Source organism: Amblyomma mixtum, chromosome 8, assembly GCF_055824585.1.
Source record: "Amblyomma mixtum isolate Tamu chromosome 8, ASM5582458v1, whole genome shotgun sequence".
In the NCBI taxonomy this organism is placed as follows: domain Eukaryota; kingdom Metazoa; phylum Arthropoda; class Arachnida; order Ixodida; family Ixodidae; genus Amblyomma; species Amblyomma mixtum.
Genome location: NC_143019.1, coordinates 3,931,140 through 3,950,212, shown reverse-complemented (window position 1 = coordinate 3,950,212; position 19,073 = coordinate 3,931,140). Strand labels below are relative to the sequence as shown.

At 43.2% G+C, this 19,073-nt stretch overlaps 2 protein-coding genes across 2 annotated transcripts in view; both read left to right on the top strand.

The window, feature by feature from the left end:
* Positions 1 to 19,073, top strand: part of LOC149331173 (uncharacterized) — a 298,912-nt gene that overhangs the window by 65,343 nt on the left and 214,496 nt on the right. The gene's annotated exons all lie outside the window — the stretch shown is intronic.
* LOC149331178 (U20-hexatoxin-Hi1a) lies at positions 5,410 to 15,798 on the top strand. The gene is made up of 5 exons (XM_089556368.1): positions 5,410 to 5,545; positions 6,719 to 6,766; positions 9,469 to 9,499; positions 12,442 to 12,696; positions 15,132 to 15,798. The coding sequence occupies exons 2-5, from the start codon at positions 6,737 to 6,739 to the stop codon at positions 15,593 to 15,595; spliced, it is 780 nt and encodes a 259-aa protein (XP_089412494.1). The 5' UTR covers positions 5,410 to 5,545; positions 6,719 to 6,736; the 3' UTR covers positions 15,596 to 15,798.

Genomic DNA, 19,073 nt, shown 5'->3' with positions numbered 1-19,073 from the left:
CAGAGGTACGCTGACTTTCTGAAGCACATTATGATCAAATCAGGTCAGCACACGCAGAAAGTTTTCCTGACAGGTGTCTAGCAGAACATCTAGAAATCTTTCTTTCAGTGTACTGATGCTGCAAAAAACAATTAAGAAATGGGCTGCCATATGGGCAAACTCAAAGAAAAGGAAGCCTAAAAACTTGAACTACAAATCCGCTGGATGTTACGTCCCTGGGCCTTGATTCATGGCATTTTTCTCGTTCTTCATGGATTTCTTAGGCAAAAAATCTTAAATTTATTCCTGTACAAGATATTCGAATGAAACTTCGTGCATCTATTTCATACAGAATTAGCTGTGCAGTAAACCACAGAAAGGAGAATCATGCACTTTGTTTTCCCACTGCTTCATTGTGTTCAAAAGGAGCCGATACGAAACCGTTTGTTTTTGGTCTTCTCACTTTGACAAAGCGACTAATGTTTGGATAATTCATTTGGTTCTTTGCGCAGCTCCTGGTATTGTACGCGTAACATCAAAAATAATTGCACTTGAGATTAAATCAATTTTTTATATGACAGCTGGTGTCACATTTCTGTTTAGTACATTTTTGAAAATAAAATAAAATAAATTGCTTTTTACCTCCTTTAATAGTTTGATTACGTTAAAACAAGGCCCTTCTTAAGACAAACAACAAAGTTTTATTTTTATCTGATGTTATTTTTTTTCCTTCATAGCGGCGTAATACCCTAAAACGTCCATAGAGGAACCACTCACATTCAATAAAGACTTTCCTTGGGGGTCGTCCTCCTACTGAAGATATGAAAATGTCGAGGGTCTTTCTTAAAGAAAACTAGGTAGCAATTGGAAGTCGGGCCACAGTCAATATTTATCAAGGAGCACCAAAATATTGAAGCATGGTCCCATGAAATAAAATAATGGGAATTAGTTTGTATTAGCCGGCCCATTAATGTTAGTTAGTGCATAGAATAATGTGATTTAGTGGGTTGGGTTAGAAAAGTCCCGCACGATAATCAAATCGAAGGTATTCAACATTCTAGATCTAATATTTTCAAATTTGGCAGTTTCGATGACATCAAGACCGTCTCCACCAGTCAGGGGGGAATTTTGTTAGGAAGAAACCCGTTGGTTTTCGTGACACGGCGACCTAACTGCTATCGCCTTAGAATGATGGTCGGGTGATGTCCGTGCCAAAACTGCATGAAGCGACTTGCGCGTTCAGTACGTCTTGAAGGGTGGCTAGCAAATGCTCCTTCATAAAGTGTGCATACAGATATGGCTAAAGAAGTACTTATTGGTCGAAGGACTCTGCATTTATCTGCACTTTTAATGAAGAAGCTTGGGCGTTGTTATTGCGCAACTTTGTTCTCTTGCTTTCCTTGAGAGCCCAACTAGAAACGGTCCGCTGCTTCCGCTCCCGTCACCTTGTGTGTTAATATGCCTCTTGTGAAATGTATAATTCTCTCAGGCATAAAGAGACGTAATGTTGCAACGCTCCACAGCAGGGACCCATTAATATTCATTCGGAGTTGAGAAATATCCTGTGAATAAACGACGCCAGCTCGCTTGTGCTAACTCGAGGCATAACGTCGGGTAGCCTTCGCTTTTCTCAATACTAAAATCCGCGCTATCCTCGTCAGGGACGTGGTTTACTTGAGCATTTTTTTTTCAAGGGGATTCTAAATTAAGAAGCCTTAGAGTCGGCCGCTAACAGAAACGTGGCGCCTCTTACCACTCCACACTAAAAAAACTAAACAAACAACCAAAGCAAACGTGCGTTGGTATTCATTTTTAAGGCGCGCAGTGACGCCCTATGGATGCAGTGTTCGCAGGAAAGTTTTGGAAAAGCTAGCTGAAATCGACTGATGCTAAAGCGAGTGTAATTTAGCGTTCCAGTAATAATAATTGAACATTCTCACTCCTTAGGCAGGCGTTCTTGCATGTGCACGTCTCTGAAATAAGATTCGTTTAAGGCGCAGGAATGTCTCTGGAATTACACCCTTTTACCTTGGAATTTTTTTTTCATGAGGTATACTGCATATGTAAATGGACTCGGCAACCAGCGTTTCACTAGTCACAAAAAGTGGAGATGCCAAACAGGAAGTGCATTTACATATCAAGTGACGCATGTAAGCAAGCATATTCAAGGTAAGCCAGATCTAGAAATGTGAACCAAGGGCGGAAGAAATGAAGGCCGACGAGAAAAGAAGACTTTCTCTGTCGGTGACGAACAGATGGCATGTTTGAGGCGTTATTCAGGGGTATATGACGCGCTGGCAACGGAAAGAGAAATGTGAATTTTGCAACTTGGTAGCAAAAGAAAGGTACAAGAGGCATGGTACAAAAACAAAGCTTTAGTGCAAAGCAATGATTGAGACGTCATAAACTTCCTCAGGCCTCCTCTTCTAGGTAAGTAGAAAACCAGCGGTAAAGACGCGTTCACAAGGTGGAGAAGTGCACAGGACAACTTTGTACTTCTCCTCCCAGCGAACGCGTCCTTTCCGCTGCTGGTTTTCCACTTACCATGCACCAACTGGCCCCACAAACTACGCTTCTTCAACGCTCCTCTTCTAGGTTTTGTAACTCTGTATATCTTGTAGCCTTTCAGTTAAAAAAAAATGAATTCCGAGCTTCCAACCGCTGAGTGTTAAATAAATGATGTTGGTGAAAATATTATATCAACACACTCGTGCCTTCAATGTTCCCTAGAAAAAATTAATTTGCAGAATAATCAAACCACGTGTCTTTGGAGAGGGTATAGTACGCAGAATAGGAAAAAAAGAATTGTTTTGAATATGAGCTGAATATCAGAGACTGGATGTGGTCGAAGGTGCACACTATAATGGAAATGTTTCGGAACAATTTCGACCGCCTAGGTATTTTTAACGTGGACGAACGTCGCGCAGGTCTCGAAAATTTTGCACACTGCTTTCGCCGAAGTGCCGCCGCTCGAACCTCGATTCCATTTCCCGACGATGCGCTTAGCAACCGGAGACCACCACTGCGCTACTGCGGAGGGTAGAATGAGAAAAACTGGAGACAAGGCAGGAATCTCCGAGAAACAAAAAATATTCTTTAACAATTCTAGCCGCCAGAATGCACAGACAGGACAGATAAGAATTTCTATTACAATATGCAGAAGTAGAGGGAAAGGTCGACTCGAAAAATCTGCTCCTTTATACTAAATACGTGAAAAGGTTTTACTCGGCGCGGCATTTCTCTGTTAAGCAAGAAACTCAACGAACCTGAAAACTAATAAACGCACAGATGTGAGCGACAAAGATATAATAATTTCTTTCAAGAATGAAAAGAAATGTGTCACATCAAAGAACAAAGATTTTTATACGACCTACACCAAGCCATCGCTTTTAAGTACCAAACAAAAAATAAAAGATTCAGGGCCGCCGTCTTCCTTTACTTTTCATGGCGATGCGGCGCAGACACATCTGTTCTCCATACCATCCTACAAACATTCGGGTCGGTGAGTCGCGATCACTTCAGGCTTTCTAGGTAAAGTACTGCCCGCAAGTGGAAACTTGATCGCTTATGCCAGAACCAAGAGACCATTTGCTAGGAGAATTCATTATACAATGCGGTTATAACCAGCTTCGAGAGGTAAAGAGGAGTGGAAAGGTGTACCCAAAGTGAAAGCGGGGCAATGTCCGATAGTTGGAAATGATTATTTCTTTGAAGCTGCGATTGCCACGTTATGTGTTGGCCACAAGAAAAAAAATATTTGAACCGATCTTAGAATGTGACATGGCTTTGCTTAGTGGTTTTTGGTGCTTGTTGCACGCTCGCTTGGCTTCTGATCAAGGTCATTCTGGTTTGTTTTTTACTGCTTAGCCGCGTTACTTGTTGGCCTTCCCAGTTTTGTATCATCTGTTTTTTTTTTTTATTTTGACATTGCTTTTGCTTCGATGTTTGTAGTACTTGTTGTGTGATCGCCTGCCGTGACGTTTGTTTTTGGACATCGCTTTATGAACCGTAATGTTCTTCTCCAATTTTTCCACCTTTTACTTCGTACGCCATTGGCTCCCTGACAGTGACGTGCCTTATTATGGCTTTATAATGTGCAGGCCGGCTTCACAATAAAAGAGCAGCCAGTGCCCGTCCTGTCTACTGTGTTTCTGCCGTCTTCTGTGCGCTCTTTTTGCGCTGCCCTCTAACGTTTCTAAAGATCCTGTGACTTTGATCAGCATATGCACAGTTGAAAAAATTTGTACAATTTTTAGAAATTCCTGCGTGATATTCTAGCGCAGCACCAACAATGCACCATCTATCAATTAGGTTGGTTGGTTGGTTGGTTTATGGGGTTTAACGTCCCAAAGCGACTGAGGCTATGAGAGACGCCGTAGTGGAGGGCTCCGGAAATTTCGACCAACTGGGGTTCTTTAACGTGCACTGACATCGCACAGTACACGGGCCTCGAATTTCTCCTCCAAAGAAATTCAACCGCCGCGGCCGGGACCGAACCCGCGTCTTTCGGGCCAGCAGCCGACCATCTATCAATTAATTACGATAGAACAAAGCATAAATTTCATATTTATCAATATTTTCGAACAAAAATGTTTTGGTATTTTTTTACTTGCGGCTTACGCCTCCCCTACGTGCATTAGGCTCAGAAAAGGGCAACCTGTCTTTTTTTAGTATTTCTACCCTGAAAACTTCTAAGCAGTAAAAGTATTAACGGCAAGCAACACCGCTTCAAGACACATTCTTCTCCTCTTCATCACGTGTCCTACACTGCCAATAGACAAGCGGTTAATAAAGCGCCTTGATGCATAAATGCTTTAATGAGCTCACCTAGAAAAAGGAATTATAGATAAAAATATAAAGTATAATCATACACCACAAAATAAATATAAAATAATAAATTCGAAAAATAGAAAGATAATCATCATCCACATAATAGACAGAAAAAAATAATTTAGAATAACATAACATCAGTCTTGCGCTTCATTAGAGAAATCTTAATGCAACGCATTTAAGTTTACAAATATCCAAACCATAACTGCTTTTGATCTCTTGGGAGGCGAGTTGCTGGCGGCCTAATTGACTTCGAGACTTGTAGGCGCGCTTCTGGGTAGAAGTGTACATTACTTTGTTCGCCCTGAAGGCGCTGTCGCCATCTCGGAGCCCAGGAAAAACAGCTCACTCTGACGCTTCGGATTGCGCCGTATCTGCAGCCCCCCGCGACGCGTCTAAACTGGAAGGGGGGTTGCCCCTTATGGCCCCATTGCTTCTAACAAAAAACATACTTGCAGCAGAAAACAGAGCCAGGAGGCTGGCCGTGTTTGGCCCTTGCCTAGAAATGATAGCTGTCTCCTTTCTGATGATCGCCACACTGTGCACCCGATCCGGTGTTGTGCCCTCTCCTACGGCTAGCAGAGATTGGCAGGAAGATGGGCGAATCGTGGTGCGTGACGACACAGACCGTTCAACGGCGGTCCTTCATAAGCGGCACACTCGAACGGCGTTCTCTACAGGAGATCCTTCGGACAGACAGCAAACATCGGTCAGCGTGGATTAACTTGCAGCGAATGTAAGCTTGAAAATTTTTTAACCCTCGTCGTTTCTAAATAGCGCCTGCTTACCCGCAACATCGAAATGGAGACGAAATGTATTCTAAGCAACTGCTTAAGGGACGCAAATGCGATCTACAGATACTCTTGATGATTGTTTCTATTAGCTAGTAGAAAAATGGAAAAAAAATTAAAAAAAGATTTTTCGATTGGCTTAAGTTTGCCAAATTCTTACTTGAGCTTCGTCCAGTTCTCGAAATATGTTACGGTTATAACAAGTGATGTGGAAGCAAATTGTTGGAAATTCTGGAGTGCAATGAATTCGCGGTCAATTTGCCTCTTCAGAACGCTTTTTTATTGTAGTTTAACTTCGTCACACTTGATTCAGCATTTAGGAGTTTCAGAGGGGATACCAAAAAAAGGCTAACGGAATCGAGGGTGAGAGAGATTGAATAACGTGAATAACTTGCGAGGATAACTGTTTGCCAGAAAAACTATAGTTTAGTTCCTAGAAAAAGGGAATAATTTAAAGTTTTTGAGAAATGCCTTTCTACTGTAGTAGTGTCAACGCAGCTGATAATGAGAACATTAGGTTCCTTTATAGATTTAATGCAACACTGGAACAAAAGCAAGGGTCTTTTCTAATTTATAGTAACCTTGGTCAGGGTAGTAATGTGAAGGCAAGATAACCGGCGGGCGTTAAGGGTAACGGAGTGGATTCCAAGAAAAGGCAAGCGTGGCAGGGAGCGGCAGAAAGTTAGGTAGGCGGATGAGATTAAGAAATTGGGGGGAAGTAGGTTACCGGAGCTAGCGCAGGTCAGAGTTAATTGGAGGGCTCTGAGAGAGGCCTTTGTCCAGAAGTGGATGTAGTTGGACTGATGATGGCGATCAGTTTGCTACATTGTTACCTAAGCGTCGGAATTTCATAGAAAAAAGATTCACTGGACGGCAACATGAATGAGAAAATCACATTTTTCTCATTTACAGCTATGCAATGTTGTTTATTTTTTTGTTGCCTAATATTCAATGAAACGTTTTAACTTTCCACCAATGCAAAATTTCATACAAGTGTCAGCTTTGGTTCGGCGATGTCTGATGACCAAATATGCTTGCAGTCGTTGTTCGCTTTTTAGCTGTTAGACAGAACTTGTGCAATTTTTAAAACTTTATGTGTTGTATTTTATTGAAAACAGATCTTTAGCCCTTCCAAGATGGCGCGAGTTGCACCGTGTGTCCTCGTGGTAAGTCCTTTCCTCGTGGCCTGTAATTTATTTATGGAAATAAACATACATTGAAAAAGAACGCAAGGGATATACATATTTATATATACGACTCAGCGGCCCTGAAGTCGCCTTTTTCTAAGTTCGGCTGGGATTGACTGCTCGTGCGGCTGACGATTTCAGCCCACTGCTCTTCCGATGAGGCAAGCGTCTTTCGGCTGGGTGTTCCGCTTTTGGTAGCGCCACTATCTGGCAAAGGGGACACGGAGTTAAAAACACGAAACCTCTCACGGTTGTCCTCGCTTTGAGCAAGAACGCCAAAATTATACAGCTTGAGCGGGTCAATTAGTACATTATTCCAGCTACACGGCCGGCTTCAGTTGTGGCTCGTTCAAGCGCGGTTACCAAATTTAGCTGCAGTTGCCGCGATTGCGGTTCGCCGTTGATTTGTTACATACCTCGACACTATTCATAGTTACGACAAGCAACGGCCCCTTGAGTGCAACGAAAGAAGTGATGCGGTGATTCCCAATGAGAAGGTTCACTGGGAAATATATTAACTATTTATACCTCACTATCATGAGCGCCGTCTGACGGCACCGTCCGGTGGCCCCACCCTCCCATCGCCGCTCCTTCCGCAACCAATCCGCGCCCCGCAAACACCTTTTCTCCAGCAGGTCCGTCGACGCAACGTCGCAAAAGCGTATTAATACTAGATTTCCTCGTAAATAATGAGCCCTCCGATGAAGCAACGTCAAAAATGAGTCCTTGCTTAGAATTGACGACACGTACCGAGTTGCTGGCTGAAGTGATACCACCGATAAAAGAATATTTCTCCCCAGAGCCGCATAGCAGCTGCCGTCGGTCGGACACGGCTCATCGGGTGTGCTTGTGCACTAGTTCTGCTGCAGCTGAGGCGCCGCTGAAATCAATCGTAAGGTTATTTTATATTTGGCAACGAGGATCACAGTAAGGCATTGCCATCAGTAGGCAATTGCCAATTCCCTGGGCTTCGATGAGCCAAAAGCCAGGACTTCTGACGACCAGGAAGTAGCGAACTGTCAGAGCACCTTCGTCCGCCGAGCACACGGGCGGCACTGCTGCGGTAAGCCCACGTAATTCAGTGTAGTACGAGCGTTACGAACTTCTCGTATGCTTTCATGATGCAGCCGCTACCGGAATTTTCTATCCGTAACCGCGCTGGAATGCGTAGATTGAGCACCGTGCGACGGTGCTGCAGTAAGCTGCTGCAACTCTCATGGTCAGTAGTAAGGTGGCTGCATAAAGGCGCCTCTGAAAGCAATCTAGACACTGTCTATTGTAATGTGTCCGCCATAACACGTGATTTCGTGTGAAATGTGTACGTTGTTGCCGCGGGCCAGCTTATGAGACTTTTCCACTGGGATGCCGACTTACACCCTCCGTCCACAAACGTGGCCATTTTCTCTAACCACCAAAACGAGGTCGCCAAGCTCGGTTCCCGATAATGGTGGTTAGAGACGTAACTGTGCTTTGATACGGCACGTAACATGAGCAAACAGCGGTTTCGCATAATCGCTTATAATGTAACCGTGGTAAAAGTTGCTCGTTTCAGAGGTGTTGAAGGCCATGGGAGTGTCACTTCCTGAGTCGAAATATAGTGCCCTCTTGACGCATCAATATTTTGTGACGGGTTTGTGCTAGAATTGTACTGATCTTGGATCGTCCACTCGCCAGTCGTCTCTAATGTTGCCTTTTCAGACTCCAGAAAAATTATTGTCAGGAAATCTACGTTTGAGGTCAGTGCTGTTGCGGGCCGCGAGGTCGTGATCATGTGCTTTTTTTTTTCATATTTCACGACCGGACTTTATGATGCGCAGAAGACTAATTTTAGCATATATTGAAATAAGAAGCAATTATTACGATTTTATTTCGGACGGTGTACAATTTGGCGTTGCAATTTTCGTCGAAAACGCAGCAGCCAGGCAGGCGATTTTGGGTAAAATTTTTCTACTGAATTCAACAAAATATATAAATACTCTGATTTTACACACGTAATAGTGAATAGCTTGGTTCAATGTGCCTCCACATAATGTGCTTAGGTATATTTTTATTAGATGTCTAAAGTTAGCTGGGACAAAACACATTTTGTGCTTCAGGAGTATAATTTGAAATGGCCTTTCAGAGCGGCAAGTAGCACCTCCAAATATCTCTTTGAAGAGAAGTTCTCCGACATTTTATCTTATTAAGCTGTTCCTTATTATTTGATCATGCATTTAATTACTGACCCTTAGTTTGAATCGCTAAATATCTCCGCATTACATACGAAGGTAGCTTTGTACTTCATTCAGGTGGAGACTGATGCCCGCGTAATATCTTAATATGTTTACAGCAGTTTTGCTGTAAGCTCGCGTTCATTTGCTGTGAGATGGTAAAATGATTGACCTATAAATTTAATAAACTTCCAGAAAAAATTATTCATTCATGTGTTTTCGGGGTAGGGAACTTAAACTGTAATTAGTAAAACGAGCTTCCGGGCAAGTTGGTTACTTTGCTTCCACATCACTGCAGCGTAAAAAAGACGAGCACAAAGGAAGAAAACACTTAAGACACGGACAAACGCTGCTTAGTGCTCGTCTTTTTTACGCTGCAGTGATGTGGAATTAAACTGTAATGTTGCACTGTGATAAATTTTTTCGTCTCTTGTGGTGAACACTGTTTTATTTAACATTTTCCCTTTGCAGATCTTCGCTTTGATTGGCTACATACACTGCGGTAAGTGAAATGTTCCAACGTATTAAATTTTTCAGCGCCATTACTTGTAGGGACTCCGGCAATGGCGTCATTTGGCCTTCCGTTTTGGCGTTATTCTAATGCGCGACGACTGGTTGCGGTTGCAGTCAATTCCGCTGCCGATTTTCACAAACGACCAAGGGTCCCACCGGACAGCGTTGAGCCGATCCCCTGAACTCTCTCATGTACAACTGTTCAAAGAACACGAAATGTTTAGCTCAACCTTTTTAAAGCCGTTCGTTAAGATTGAATAGAATATTTTTTTACGTATGCACACTATATGTGTTCTAACATTTTTTTCAACCCGACACACGTTCCTTCGGAACTGAAACAAGCCTGGAACTGAAAGAAGACGGACAATTTTTTTTGGCGATGTTTCTTCGATTGCTATAACAATAAAAAGTAAAGCATTTTTTGCAAGGCCAAACAGCACCCTAATTAATACCAGAGGAAAACTTTTCTAAATGGATATATTTCTTGTCACTGAGTACACTATAAACCATGGCTCGCGGCGCGCACACCTGTATTTCCCTTATTTAGGCCGTTCCTTCTTTTCCAGGGGTATTCTGAGGAAGCTGCCTTTTCTATGGTGCTAATTATGCAGGAACTAAAACTGCGTTTTAGCTACTACTTTACATGCTTGAAAATAGCAACAAGCTGTAGGATTTGCCCGGCGATCTGATTAATGAGTGGGTTAATGGTTGCCGCTAAAAAAATGGACATATGTATCCAAAGCGCCTTAGTGCATTCGATACCGGCAGAATGCTAACTGTGTGCAAAATGCTCAACACAAATCTTCTTTTTGAATCAGTGCCTGAGCAAGGTTTCAAGAAAATATTTGCTGTCCTGATTCGTTTTGTTGTTGAACTTTACTTCGACAGCGCAGAGAAACAGCATACTGAAGAAGCTACTGGAAATAAAAGCATATGTCTGACTACGCCATTCACATGACTGGGAAAAACACGCAGCATGAGAAATAACATGCGTGTGTCATGTATGGAAGAAAAATTCCGACTCTTCCTTGCGTAAATGGGAGAGCTCTGCGTGCACGTGAGCGCTTTGCTCTGCCTCGGGCACGCTCGAAATGCGGTGAACGAACTAAATATTTTGTTTTATCTCGCACCTTTAATAACCTGCCGGATGTAATGCTCCCATCCCTTCTCGCAAAGAAATTAGAGAAATGTTGGTTCGTTTGTGCACTTATTCGTACACCTCATGCTATGTGCTTATGTAAATCTTTATTTTATCATTCTTTCTTTTTTTTACGAAATTCTCAATGTTTTAACTGCTGAAAAGTGCGACTGAAGATAATGGATCGCATTAGAAGGCTCGTAATTTGTACTTCGCTTTTTGTGGTAAACAAAGATTGCGAGTGATAAAGTGATACCTAGCGTTATGGCCAAGATAACAGAGAAGGGTAAAATTATGTTTAAACAAGTGGTATCTTTCGCTGAGGCTTCAAGATAAAAAAAAAAAGCGCGTCTAGTAATAAAACAACAGAAAAAGAAAAGTTTTGTTGATACGGCGAGTACTGAGTCGGCCTATTTTAAAACGAAAATTTATTTCAGAACGCTAAAATTTATTTCATAACGGCAAACCGAAGTGGCCCCTTCCGGCAAACGGAACGGCGCCCTTTTGGTAGCCCAAAGATTTGCGCTCTATGCATGAAATAATGAACAATTTCACTGATAGAGGTAAAGAAATCGACAAGCATAAGTTAAAGTCTAAGAAAGTAGCTGGCCTAAGTGGTTATCCAGAAAAGAATATGCGTTAGGGACAGGCTAGAACGTTAAGAGAGTAGAAAACTGAGCTAGTTGGTTCATAATTCTTGGTGGGTACAGCCGAAATAACAAGACGCAGACACAGAAAGGAACACGTAGAACGTAGACGAAGCTGACTGTCAACTAAAATTTTATTGGAAAACCCGCGCTTTTTGTTTCCTTGTCAAAAAGATCTTGCTTTTATCTCCCGTGGGGTTCGTTCAAGAAGGAAATTTCTTTTCTTGATAGAGAGATTGATGGTGTACTAACGCACCGCTGTCCTGTTTCCCGTATCGCCAATGCCTCAAGGATCTCACGTGTAACTTGGTCTGCAAACCTTTTCATGACTTGAACTTCATGCAACTTGGGCTCACACTTGCGCACTTTTTTCCTTTTTTGTTTTCTTTACAATCTCTGCAATGCAGGGCTAGATTGCTGCTTGGGGCACCTGATAGCGATGATGCATGTTCCCTTATCCTATCATTAAGGCACCTTCCCGTCTGCCCTATATAATGTTTGCCACAAGCCAGAGGGATATTATAAACCACACCTTTGACACACTCGCTGAATCTTGTTCGGTGTGCGATCTGGCATTGCTGCTTCTTTTGCCTGTTGACTCGGGGACACATGCTCAATGCCTTGTTCGGTGCAGAGCAAACAACGCGGACCCCGTGCCTCTTGCCAATCTTCATGAGGTTGTGGGTAAATCCATGAACATACGGAACCACTGCTAATTTCTCCCTTTCATTGCCTTCTTCAGGTCCACCTTTCCTTGCTTGCACTCCTTTCACTTTCCGCAGCAAGCTTTCAGCTACGCTGCTGAGCATCGGAACGGGGTAATCCGCATGTTTTAGCCTATCAATCTGCCGCCGAAAACTTGTCTGCATCTGATGCTCACACGATTTCTTCAGAGCTGACAAGAGAGCAGCACTCGATATTGCCCTTTTCACGGTCTTTGAATGGCTTGATGAAAAAGGGCTTCGTCTACGTTCTACGTGTTCCTTTCTGTGTCTGCGTCTTGTTATTTCGGCTGTACCCACCAAGAGGCTAGAACGCTCGGCAGGTAATATACTGGACTTGCGCTTACAAATACACCTTCTTTCAGGAACTTACGAGTATGATGCCGCAGTGTGAATCGCAAACGCCTCCCTTGTCTTTACACAGCTCACACCGGTGAGACCGACTGCCAGCGTCGCCGACGCACCGAGCAGCACGCGACTAGGAACCTGACAGGCCTCCTGGTCCCCGAATGCGACGAGCACGGCGAATACAAGGCCATCCAGTGCTTCGGGGAGGCCGTTCGGGGAAGGCCATTCTGCGCTTGCTACGACAGGGAATTCGGTCAGATCAAGGGCCCCTCCAGGAGCCTGAGGTCCTGCAACTGCATCCGTGCCCACCACGAATGGGAGCGCAGCAGGGGCAAGTTATTGCGAAGAGAACTCGCAAATTTTCTTGCTTGATCATAATGATTAGTGCCCACCTAATGCCCCTCAATTGTCATTGCAATGAAATAACTGCACTGGCAGCCACAAGTTTGTTATATTTGAAAGAAATTTCCTATAAACTTTAAGATGGTGGTGCGCTGAAAGGTTTCGAAATGTTTAGCTTTTTCAGTCTTCAGTGCTTTGCAGCAAAGCATAAACATCTCGCCGATTTGATCTCCTGATGTGGATTTGCAGGGTCGTAGCTATGACTTACGATGCGTTTCAGTCGTAAAACCTTGATTAAAAATTGCAAGGAATCTTTTTCCGATTTTCTTTTTAAAACCTGCCCAAGATCTAGCTCCTCGTTGGGTGTCATCACTGGATACCGGAAAAACCAGCGTTTCCTTGTGGAATGCTTCAAACTATATTTGAATTCGCTATTTAAATCCATTTGTTTCTGGATCATTAATAAATTTTTGATTTTACGCTGTTCAGAAAAGCTTTATAAGTGATTTTAACCCTCTTCTGCCTTCGGATCACTACAATTACATACCCTCGCCAATCGCCGAGAAATAGAATCGTTAATACTTTTGCATTACGCAGGCTTGCTGACTCTCAAGTTACATTTACATTACAAGTGCAAGCTAACTTCAACCAGAAGTCATCGCTATCTTAATCTCTCACCTCATTTTACTCGCACTCATGTGTTTAAATACGGTTTCTTTCATCGTACCGTTAAAGGTTGGAGTACACTCACTGGTGCGTTTCGTTCGCTCCGAATAGATGATTTTTGCATGTCATAACTATTTGATAATCTCTTTATTTCTTTGCTTATTTTTCCCCACGCACTCTATTTGTGCTGTGTTTCCTATGCTTCTAACTCTTTTTTTATTATTGTGCCATGCCTTCTAGTTTTGTTTGTATCTGGGTTGTTTTGCAAATGTCCACTCCAGTGATAACCCCTGTAGTGGCTGCAGTGTGTACAAATAGAATGAATAAAATAACTTACGAATATTTAAGGTGATAAAAGTCAGGAAATCTTGCCTAGAATTTATAATGAAAATGAATTGCGACGTCCCCTACTAACCTGGGAATCCCTCTAGTTTTTCTCGTCATCCTACCCTACCTACCAAACAGAACCGTAGGCAAGAAAGCTGGTTGCTAAATATAATGTATCGTCTTTGCCAAAAGTAATCAGGCTGCCTTGTTGATTTTTTTTTTTGCACTCGCATAGCGGTGCCGGTCTTTCCAAAAGAACAAAAGTCTCGAAAGGTGTACACACGGGTTCCCGTTACATAACTGAGATTTAGAGCATGCAAGGTGGCGTCAGTGCGCCAGTACAAGCCTGAGAAACAGAACTTGCAGTCCTGTTACTTTCAGGAAAGAAGGTGCAAGAATTCAAGCGCTCTTATAAGAATGAAGTTGTGACAATGATCAGAAAAATACACCCGTCTATACTGCTGCATGCCTGATTATTGCAAATCAGAACCATAATTATGCAAGCTATGAAGAATGTCAAATTTAGCCAGTTAAATTCAAGCATTAAACATTTAAAGAGCTTTAGGCACAGTTATGTACATAGTTGACTGAGACGATTTATGTAGGTCTGTGAAATGGCTAGTACAGGCTTCTTTTTTTCAGACGAATTTGCACCGTTTATACTCTTATTGGGGGAATTTTATATCTACTAGCGAACCCAGTAAATATTATTCCTAAATGAGCAGGGCTTTTAGAACGCTAACCGTCATTTTGGCCTCGGCAAATTTAGTAACCTGCAATTATATATTTTCCCGTTATTCTTGCGCTATGTTATCTTTACAAGCCAGCAATATGAATATTCTGATCACTAGAATACCCTTAGACAAATCTTGGTGTCTTGGTGTTTGAATTTGTATTAACTCTGACGCTTTGCGCTAAATATTTGTATGAAAGCAAAACAACATTCATAACTGTTTTCTACAGATGGCCTTGTAGGAGGGCCGAAAAAACTAATTGGGTGCAAAAACAATATACTTGTAGAAAAGCGATGAGTGGCGCCTGAACGGGTAGATATTTATGTACGCGCTCCGTATACAAATTTATTTGGGTCAGCATTTTATATATGACGGCAATATCTAATGCATGGACACGATTGTCAAAAAAACATTATAGCTGAGGCTCGATAGAATTATTTCCCTGAAATTCATATGCGTTTTGCGTCTTCTGCACGTATATGTCCTCTCTTTGCGCTGTGTGAAACACTTACTCATAGAAAAAGTTATGTGCACTCGGTGTAGACTGCAGGCCTCATTCTCGTCACGGTAGCTCTGAACTGGTGGGGTGTACTTGCTTGCTCGAACGTCTTCGAGAGTTGTGTGCTTTCCCAATTGGGAGAACCAACGCCGTGCATAGGCCCCAACCGTAGACCTGAAGCTTTCCTTCCTCCCGCAGATTCATCCCGCAGGGAGAGCGAGCCACGGTGCGATACCACATCCGGCGAATTCAACCCAGTGCAGTGCAGCCGGGACGAGCATTGGTGCGTGGACAGGGACACGGGCGCACAGCTTAGCGAGAAGCAGCGGGGCGGATGTTCCACTGACCTTTCGCAAGCCTCCTGCGGAATCGGGGACACCCACCACGGTCATGGCGCTGGACACGGTGACTCTACGCACCGTACTGGATCCCACCACGATGACACCGCTCACCATGGCACTGGCTCTCGCCATGGCGACGACACTTCTCATCGTGGCAGCTCCGGCTCCCGCAGTGGTTCCGGATCACGCAGTACCTCTGGCTCACGCAGTGGCTCCGACTCACACAGCGACTCTGGCTCGCACAGTGGCTCTAGCTCACAACGTGGCTCTGACTCGCACAGCGGCTCCAGCACATCGCACCAGTCTGGCTCTGGACGCTAGGGCGAAACCAGCCGCAACTAAATGAAGCAGTAGTGTCTATTGACTACTTCGCGGTTGGTCAGTTTAACATCTCTAAGACCATTGAATGTATTTGTACGCGATCGAAGCATCTAGGTTCGAAATAAACCGATGAACCATGTAAACAACAGACGTTTGTTGTACTTCGTGGACGCATATTAAATGGTGTTTCAAAAGAGCTTGAAGTAGGTATTTAGGGTTTTGGCTTGTTGGTCTCTTTGCATAGCGAAGATAAGCAACGCGAAAACAAAAATAACCAGCGCAAAAATGTCGACCGGACTGGTGCTGAAATTCAGCCTCGGTTATGTTGGCATTCTCGTGTCTCTCCTCGTCTTTCTGCGTTGCCCCGCCCGGCTATGCTTTGATGAAGGCACTTTTAAGCACAATGTACGAGTCGCGGTCTCATTTCAAGAGCAGGAAAAGATCCTAGCAACGACACCGACGCACCAGCTCCAGGTCCAGTGTGCTTTAAAATTGTTTTGTTTTACAGTGTTATCATTGTCATATTCCTGTCCTTTCCTTCGAGAGGTGGATCTAAGATGGAAAATTGTGAGAAAGACATATGGGGGGGGGGGGGGGGGGGGGGGGTATCTGTAAAGACTTTCATTTAACAGACACAAGTATTCAGGCAGGATTCAAAATTAGAAGACTGTAGAAACCCATGGAATACGCGCGCCACAACAGGGCACAAGAGTTTACAGATGAAAGCGAACGAACCAGCCACTTTCACATTTGACAGCGCATGATTGAAGTGAATGGTTACGGCTTCGGAGACGCATCAACCCAGCATTAATATCTTCGAAGTCGCGTTGTTATAAGGACGGACAGAATAATACTTCTTATACTTGTAATCCACCGTGACGGCACGAGGCTAAGTAGCAGTGGTTCTCAAAGTAACCTCACCAGTCCGAGACTTCGCAGGAGCTTCTGAAATTTCCTGACAAAAACTTCTGGAAACAGTGGCAAAGTCATCAAGCTAGTTAGAGCGTCAAACACTTCCGATCTGCTGGAAGTTCGAGCACTGTACTGAAAAATTTACCGTAATTACATTCGGAGCGCCGCATAGCACTACCACTTCCATTCCCTCTCAAGAGAACGGTGAACACAGAGAAAAGGGATTGTTTAGGACACAGCCAAGGATACCGTCCTGATCTCTGCTATCCCAATCACAAGCCATATCAATTGCGAACTGAGCCGCCGCGGTGGCTCAGCGGTTATGGTGCTCGGCTGCTGACCCGAAGGACGCGGGTTCGATCCCGGCCGCGGCGGTTGAATTTATTTGGAGGAGAAATTCTAGAAGCCCGTGTTCTGTGCGATGTCGGTGCACGTTAAAGAACCCCAGGTGGTCGAAATTTCCGGAACCCTCCACTACGGCGTCTCTCATAGCCTTAGGCGCTTTGGGACGTTAAACCCCATAAAACAACAACAACAACAACAATTGTGAACTAAGCCCCGAATGGAAATAGGTATTTTGTACCAGAGGTATAAGCCTCATTATCTAGTGCTCTAAGGGTGAAACACTTTTGCTGTGTTTCGCAATATCTTCGGAAACGTACTAGGACAGAGAAACATGAAGGTGCGTATCTTGCAGCTCTTTGATATAGTACTGATAACTGTGCTATTGGAAGCAGCAGCGATATTGTAACAACAATTACGCTTAACGATGACGTTCAGGTAGTTTTTATACGCAGCTTTCGAGCATTCTGTAGCCTATTTTTTCCTCCACCCAAAAAGAACACGATATTTTTATTATCTGCTTAATAAAAAAAGAGGGAATAGCCAAAGCCTGAGCGATTTATTATGGGCAGGCATGGCCTAAGATCATGATTCCAATTTCCTCTAGTCAAGGCCAATGGCAAAATTGTTTTAACTACGCCACCGAATAAATAATACGAGTGCAGAGAAACCACTTTCGTTGAAAAATCTTGCCTTGAAAAAAAGAAGGCATAAATAAATGAGCACATGCGGCCCTCTATCTTCTATCTTTTCGAGCACAATGTCTTCTCCAAGATACGCGCCGAGTTGCCCTACAGCGTGTTTTACTATGCTGAAAAGATTTTTTAGTATGCGACCACTTGCTAATCACCACAATCAGAATTTTGACGCATCTTGAAATAAACAGTAGATAGTATTTCACAGTCACCCCCTAGCATCCATACTGCTGCATTCTGCGGTGGCCGCGTTTCCCTGGAGGCAAAAGGCAAGGCGCCCGTGTTCTGAGCGGTGTCAGTGGACTGTAAAGATCCCCAGGGGGTTGACATTCATGGGCAATGCTCCAACATCACGCCCCTCATAGACTATGTCGCTTTGGAAAGTTAAACCAATACTCCGTATCATACCAAACAAAAAAAGTGAGATCTTTCATGGAAAGCTGCACCAACTTTCTCGGGAGCCATTTTGCTGCTATTTGATGTATGCTAATGTGCCGCACCTGCTTTTTTCAGATGTACCGCATTGTTTGGAAGCATTCTAAACACAAGGAAATAGGATTCGGGTACTTTTTTGCAGCTTCTGTTTTTATTTTACAAGTGCACACAGAGAATCCTCATGTTGTGCTCGCATCTCCTCCGAAATGTACGTATTTGTTTTAATTCGCATTCCCAATGACTAATTCAGCTAGTCGATTTGTGTGCACATTCGCTACTAATCCATGGAATGGCACTCAGTTGAGAGGAAAGCGCTGCTTAGTATAAAATGAATACGATAAAAATCAAATATGAATAAACTATAAATAATGAATATAGGTATCAGGGTGTCACAGGCAATGTTAATTATTTTCTTAGTGCATGTGGTAAGAGACGTAGAAGTAAATTTGTTCTTCGTCATTCGTCATTCATTCTTCCTCATTTTATGTTCTTATCTTCAAAAATTATGAGATATATGCCGGTGCGTCTGTGCAGGTGGATTATATGGAAAAGCGAACATAATTAAATGAAACAACTCAGATCAAGAAAAATGATGAGCGAAAACTAATAAAAACTTTTTGTTTTGCTTTTGTAGGGCAACATTGAATTTCGAGATAGAATTCCAACATCAAAGGTCAACTCAGTTTGAAATCGTTTTTTTTTTCGGCACTGTCGCTGGAAATAAGCAAGGCAAAAATAACCATTTCAAAGTTCGTTGAGTTGGCTTTCCAGCGGTGGAGCTTCGTACTATTGGTGTCGCCGGCAATTGTAATGCAGCAAACAGAGATGCATTTGTTATAGTTCATTACCCCAGATGCAGTTAAAGGGATTTCGCCGACGATATACTGGGCGCAGCGAAAACATTATATAAATATGAAACGCAAGGAATCGAACTCAAGCAGCTTTACCGTGCGTAATTTTCTCATTCGGTATTTCGAACCCCACTACCGATAAAGAAACTTTAAAAACTGTGCCAACCTTCGATATACGCGGCTGCCAGTCCCGCAATACAACACTGTGCCCTAAAAGCAAAAATCAAGAGTCATTTAATAAAT

Coding starts and splice junctions, on each gene's coding strand:
- LOC149331178 (XM_089556368.1), top strand. CDS start 6,737: ATGGCGCGAGTTGCACCGTGTGTCCTCGTG. Junction 9,500..12,441: donor GATTGGCTACATACACTGCG/GTAAGTGAAATG, acceptor GTCTTTACACAG/CTCACACCGGTGAGACCGAC. Junction 12,697..15,131: donor CGAATGGGAGCGCAGCAGGG/GCAAGTTATTGC, acceptor TTCCTCCCGCAG/ATTCATCCCGCAGGGAGAGC.